Here is a 7,009-nt window from a genome sequence, read left to right as displayed (position 1 = left end):
GGCTCGTCCGGCTTGACGGCACGGTCGACGCGTCCAACTCGGTTGACCGAGTCAACCGGACCCGGGGGGCATTTACCAAGGTCTGATTGACCGGGTTGACAACCCCGGTCGGTCGGGTCGGGTCGGGACGGTCGATTGGGTCGGCCGGTCGATCGGGTCGGATCGCCGATCGATCGGACCAACCGTTCGACTTCGTCCGGTCGTTTGACCGGTCGCGGCCGTCGGCGGCGGCGTGGCTCGGCGCAGAGCGGCGGCGGTACGGCGGCTCGTCGGAGGCGGCAGCGGCGATGCGGGCGCAGGCGAGCTGACGGGGCGATAGGGCGAACGAACGGCGATGGCAGCGGCGCTCGACAGCGGTGGCGTGCTCGCGCGCGGTTGGTCCGGGCAAGCGGCCGCGCGGTGCGGAGTTGGCAGCCGGAGCGGCGCGGGCGTCGCGGGCGTCGCGGGGTGGGAGAAACGGTGGCAGCGGCAAGCGGCGGCAGGCCTTCCTCTTCTTCCCTTTCCTCCTCCTTTCTCTCTTCTTCCTTCTCTTCTTCTTCTTCCCTTGTTCACTTCTCACGCATGAGGAAGGAGACCTGCCTTCCGTTCGATGAAATGCAAAAAAAACAGGTCTAAAGCATTAGGGCGGCCTTTCCCTTATAAGGGGGGGAAAGATGGGCCCCTAATGGGCCAAACGGGATCCCTTTGGGGAGCCCTTATAAATGGGCTCCCCCATTACAAACAAAGAAGAAAAACATATGGCAAAGGGAAATTAAGGGGAAAATAAGGGGGAAAAGAAGGAGGAAGAAGCAAAAGGTGGGGGGGGGGGGGATTAGAGAGAGAGACCCACCCCCCCTAGATGGCAAAACGACGAACGGACAAACGACATCGCGGACGCGACGAAACACGATGAAAACAGGATGGACAAAATGGAAAAAGACAAAACACAGGTGGGAGGGAGACGAGAAAACAGAAGGATGCAACTTCACCCGGTTGTCGGCATCAATGGCGTGCGACGCGGATGACGCTGATGACGACCCTTGATGGCGTGCGCCATCAAAAATAATGGTGAATAGAGCTGCAATCCCCAGTTATATGTGCCATATGATTGCACCAAGATCTCACTGAGACAGGTTAGAGTGTGCATTATGGGGTTGATCACCATGAATGCATGCCATCCAAGGCTCTAAAACGCACGTTAACATTGCAATTTAATTAAAATTATCTTTGTATTTATACAATCCACTCTTTTTCTACAACCATTACAAAGACTTTCAACTATCCAATCTGTGGGTGAAATTTTTTGCTATGCCAAAAGTTTTGTGCTCAAACATAGTGAAGTTCATTTCAGTACAAAGTATTTTGGGATGATATAGTAGTATAAAGATGAGTGCATCTTTAAATGTAAATTCATCTTGTAAGACGTCACAGGATACTTAGGCTGCCATGCATTTGTTTTCTTACTTGGAAATAATATTTTTCAGGTCCAAAAGTCAATACAATACCTTGCATGCAGGTAAGTCAAAGCAAAATTCAGGAGGTGGGCAAGGAATCGTATTGTTTTTTTTTCACAGATTTTTAATAGCTTCTCCAAACAAACCATGTCAAATAATATTTTCCATGAGCATATAAATCATATAGAATTTGATTTAGAATATTTGTGTTACTGCAAGGAGTGATTAAGCGTCAAGAGGTGACATTCTTATGATATTTTTTCCTTCCAGATTGTGAGGTCAATATCAAAACCAATATAATCTATTTTCTGCTCCCCCATTGACAAGTATTAAAAAAGGCTGAGCTGAGGCCATTTTTGTATTTCCTTGTCACTAATCTCTGTCTGTACTTATCATCACTTGCAAGGTACAAGATATAAGAGAGGGTATTATTATAAAAACAGGAACAAGTCGTACAGAGTAGATTCTGATCCGCACCTTCTGATGTCTGCTGATGCACTTGTGGGCTCTAATGGGTCCATCAAGCATCCCACAAAATTATCAGCAATTATTTTGTCTATAATACCCTTCTACAAACAGTGTACGTGGCTCAATTCTATCCTGGTCTTCTTGCTTGCCCTATTCAAAAATTGAAGGTTGACTTTGACGTGCATCGTCAACCATCGTCAACCATCATCAACGTTACCGTCATCCAAAATTAGTCAATGTCAACAGAGCCCAACGACGTGATCAAAACCGGACCGAGGGTTTGGCACAGGTCGACCATCACAACAATGTCACCAACCCATGTTGACGAGTTTTTTGGATGACGAACGAGAGCGCGTAGCGTGAACATCCGTCTACCGGCGACCGTCATGTTTGCTAAATTTTAGTTAAAAATTTGTCTACTGCCGGGGATGCCGTCGTCAACTCACTGACACCATGAATCAACCAAAGGTGACGTAGAGCCAATTAGTATTTGTCTCGGTATCGAATATGGGACAATCCGATATCTGATATCGTCATCTGAGACCGTCTTCCTTTTTCTGGATACAGGCAGCTGTCATTATTTGCTAAATTTAGGTTAAAATTCATCTACTATCAGCGACGTCATCATCAGCTCGTATACAGCATGAATCAGGCAAAGGCGACATAAAGGGAATTAGTTTCATTCTCAATATCAGAAGTCGGACAGTCTGACGGTTTTAGATGACGATATCGAATATCGGGACGGATATCACCATCATTTGGGTGGCAGTGGATGCCCGAATCGGGTACTGCAAACCGATATCGGAATCCGGTAAAGGATGCCGAGGAATGTCAACGTCATCGTCAACCGTCCGTCATCCAAAATTCGGCAACGAAGCTGGATGACGTGATGGTTGAACAGGGGAGCACATAAAAAGAGAGGAATCGAGCCAAGGAGACGAAGAAACGTTGAAAACTGATCTTCTGGTGAATGAACATGGCCCAGAAACGGGATTCAAAGGAGGAGACGGAGTACGATGGATGCGATTCGGGGCAGAAAAGGCGGAGAGTTCCCGATCTGGGAAGGTGAGAAAGGCGTTGGCTTTAATCCAATCTTTTTATGTGATCTTACAAGTTTGATTTGTTACAACCCTGGAATTTATTCTGTTTCTGGGCTGGATTTCTCGGAATATCAGCCCTGGGGATTAGTTTTGGGTTGTTTCTGTTATATTTTGCTATCTTTTTTTGTATTTTTTTGGTGAATTGTTCTTGGGTGTGATGGAATTACTGGAGCAAGGTTTGATTTTGGGGTTTCTCCCTGCTTTACGTCTTTTTTGCTTCCCTGGGATCGAACTTAATTTATGTTGCTCGATTATGGTTTTTTCTCTCTGTCTCGTTTTTTTTGTATTTTGTTTGTGAATTGTTATTGGTTCTTTTTCTCGAGCACTAAAGTTACCTGTGGAATCATCGGGGCAATGTTTGGTCTTGGGTTTTTCTCTTCTTCATTTTACGATGCCTTTATGTTATATCATTATGTCTAAGAACAATAGAATCATTATTTGACTTAACTGTTCTGGACGAATTGACAGTTAATTCTAATTCGAATAGACTAATTCAGTATGTTCCACATTAGCTAATAGGAGTGTATCTATGTTTCTGCTTTACGAATTTGATATTATTTTCTGGGCATTTCTGATAATATCAAGTGTTAGTAGAATTGATGAAGATGAATTCCCTTCAGAAATTGTTCTCTGTTATACTACAACCGAATCGGTTATTTGTTTCTGGACTTGACTGCAGGGAATAACTATCCAGGGAACTAATTATTTGTGATTTCTGTTGAAAGTGCGATATTTTTGTATTTCGGTTGGGAATTTCTCTTGGGTATATCTTTCAAAAAAAAAGTCTCTCGGGTATAATGGAATTTTTGCAGCAAGGTTTGTTTTATGGGTTTTCTTTGGTTAACGGCTTTTCTTATTACGATGCCAGCGTCATAGTGGAAGTGATGAAGATGAACGCCCTTCAGAAATTGCTCTCCGTGATAGAGCCCCAGCTTCGAAGAGTCGTAAGTTCATTACTTTTCCCAGGTTCAGTTTACATTCCGGTTGCTTATTTTTTAAAAATAATCGTAACATCTCTGCATCATTAAGAGTTAAAAAATTAGTAGAAATAATTGAGCGACTCTCGGGCTGTATTAAATTTTCTTACAAATTTTATCTACATAAGGGGATTGAACACTTTCTAAGCTCGTTCAGTGCGCTCCTTATACAGCTGTCAAACATCTGTATCAATCCCATGGCTCGGAGAAAGGATTCTATCGTCTTTGAGACTAATAATTTTCAAGAACCGCAGTAGCCTGAGGCTGATTATCAAATATCTCTGGGAAATATGAGATCATTCTGTATTATGTCCAATCCAAAGCAACTAGTATATGGGTCATTATTACTCTCAATATAAATATCCCTAAAATGTAACCACAAATATGAATTCTTTTCATATTAAAATAATTCATTGGAGGCTAATTTTTTGGCTTTCACAGGTGAAGGAAGAGGTAGAAATTGCACTGGCCAAACACTTGACACCCATGGAACGGTGAGAATTGGCAGAGAGAGAGGATCTTATTCCAGGGGTATTAAATTTTACATTTTCCGCTGAAATATCACAGGCAGTGTGGAGAGAAAATCTACCCTTCTTCATCAAGAAGCTTGCAGCTGATGTTCCTCAACAAGCTCTCACTCCCCATATTCTCCGGAACAAAGATCGAGGCAGTAGATTCTGTTAGAATCAGCCTGGCTCTAGTTGACGCGGCGACTGGGAGGATTGCCTCAGCTGGCCCGGAATCCTCGATGAAGGTTGAAATCGTGGTTTTAGAGGGAGATTTTGATACCAAAGAAGATAACTGGTCGTATGAGGAATTCATGGGCAACATTGTCAAGGAGAGGGAAGGCAAGCGGCCGTTGCTTGCAGGAGATGTCTTTCTTGGTCTGACAGAGGGCACTGTTGCTCTTGGGGAGCTCTCTTTTACGGATAATTCGAGCTGGACCAGGAATAGAAAGTTCAGGCTTGGCGCCAGAGTCGAAGGAGGTCACATTAATGGCATTCGGATCAGGGAGGCCACATCAGAGCCGTTCATGGTCAAAGATCATCGCGGGGAATGTGGGTATCATCATTTACTTTCTTTCCAAAGTGAAACTTTGCAATTTTTGTTTTATTCTCATGAATCACATGAACAGTGTACAAGAAGCATTACCCGCCGTCACTTATAGACGAGGTGTGGCGTCTGGAGAAGATCGGCAAAGACGGGGCATTCCATAGGCGACTTAATAAGGAGAATATCAACACAGTAAAAGATTTTCTGACGATGCTGGATTCAAATGCCCTACGGCTGAGACATGTACCTGCCTGGCCTTGAAGCAAAAATATTTGATCTTTGAAGAAAGCAGGAGATAACGTTGTTGGGATTTTGTGATTCCGCAGATATTGGGGACTGGCATGTCGACGAAGATGTGGGAGATGATGGTGGAGCACGCAAGGACCTGTGTATTTGGGCCAGATGTGTACACTTCTGGGTTGGATCAGGGGCCAGGGACAGGATTGGGGTTTGATGTTAGCGATGAACAAAAGGCAGGCCTTTTCCGTATTTGTCTTCTTCGTCTTCCCCCCTATTTGACATCATCATCATCGTACAGTACATTTTATCATTATCATCATAGTAATCTACTATCAAGCCCCATTTCAATCATCGTCAGCACCCGCAGCATTCACCATCATCAAGAGTTATGTTCATCATCATCATCCTTAACGTTGATTATTTTTCATCTTTATTGACTGCTTTATTCATCCTTGTCGTCATGTTCCATCCTCACCATCCTCACCATCCTCATTAGCATGATCGGTGTTAATCATCGTCAATGAACATGTTCTCCATCATCATCATCATCATCATCATCATCATAAGCAAAGATGCTAGACTCCCGGTAGAACAGAGGAGATGGTTCTTCATCATAATCATCATTTTCATCATTGTCATCATGAAGTGGTATGCTCATCATCGTCTTTCCATCATTATCACCATCGTTATTACCATCAAGCGGCATGTCCGTCGTCTTCCTCATTGTCATCAAGTGATCATCATTATCATCATCGCTGTTCTCTTGTCATCATGATCAAGGGCATGCTGCAGGAGGACACATACACATGCTGGGACGACACTGCCGATCGAGATGGCGGCACTGGAGCCTGCAATTCCTCCCACACCTCGTCCTCCTCTGTCTCCTTCTCGCCTCGTCTCGCCGATCCCTTCGACCCCGACAACCTCTTCTCCTCTGCCATAGACGCCTTCTCGCACCCACAAGACCATCTCTTCCCTTCCACTCTTCTCTTCGGGGACGAGCACTTGGACTTTTTGGAGCCCTGCCCGCCGGCCCACCTTGGCAACGTCAACAGCCGGTGGAAGATGCTTATATCTGTGCTCAAGTGGAGGTTCTCGATCAAGAGGATCGTCTCGCTCAGGAGGAAGTTGCACCAGGAAGGGAGGTGTGTGGCCCAAACCCGGCTGGAAGATGTGGCTGGTACTTTGCCCCCTTGCTCTTTTTAGATGGTATATGCTTGTTTCTTTTGCATATATATATTTATCTCTTATGGCCTTGCATCTTCTTGAATCCCTGCATAAGATATATATATGTATAGGTTGTTCCAATCTTGGAGCTTGGGTCTGTATGCCTTTTTGATGTATAATGAAAAGATTTTACTCTGATCAAATTGACTTCCACCTCTTTATCTCTCCACACCTCTTGTATCTATTTCCCTCTACAAGTATACATCCATATCTTCTCTCTGTCTGTCTCATCTATATCTTTATGTCTGTATGGTATTTTTACTTTTGAAGTGAAACATTTGAAGGCTCTGCTCATTTGCCATGATGGTATAGAGTTCTCCAAGATTTTTTTTGATCCCCCTCTCAAGTATGATTCCATAATGTAGTTTATTTGAAGAGGGGTTTTATGCCTAACTAATCTCTATAATTTTTCATTTATCATGCATAAAAGTATCAATTTAATTTGTTAAAATTTATAACTAGAATACTATATTGGTTTAATTTAAATAGATCATGTCTCCAACTCTTTACG

General features: G+C 43.8%; 1 protein-coding gene across 1 annotated transcript; it reads left to right on the top strand.

Annotated features, from left to right (window-relative positions):
* Positions 1–2,815: 2,815 nt before the first annotated feature.
* On the top strand, positions 2,816–6,786 carry LOC144708588 (calmodulin-binding protein 60 B-like). Its single transcript, XM_078581983.1, has 7 exons — positions 2,816–2,966; positions 3,870–3,945; positions 4,420–4,472; positions 4,546–5,036; positions 5,114–5,274; positions 5,358–5,504; positions 6,064–6,786. The coding sequence occupies exons 1-7, from the start codon at positions 2,872–2,874 to the stop codon at positions 6,475–6,477; spliced, it is 1,437 nt and encodes a 478-aa protein (XP_078438109.1). The 5' UTR covers positions 2,816–2,871; the 3' UTR covers positions 6,478–6,786.
* The last annotated feature ends 223 nt before the right edge of the window (positions 6,787–7,009 follow it).

This window comes from Wolffia australiana, chromosome 10 (assembly GCF_029677425.1).
Source record: "Wolffia australiana isolate 7733 chromosome 10, ASM2967742v1".
Classification (NCBI taxonomy): domain Eukaryota; kingdom Viridiplantae; phylum Streptophyta; class Magnoliopsida; order Alismatales; family Araceae; genus Wolffia; species Wolffia australiana.
The sequence above is the reverse complement of the archived record's forward strand: the minus strand, read 5'-3'. Positions and strand labels throughout refer to the sequence as shown.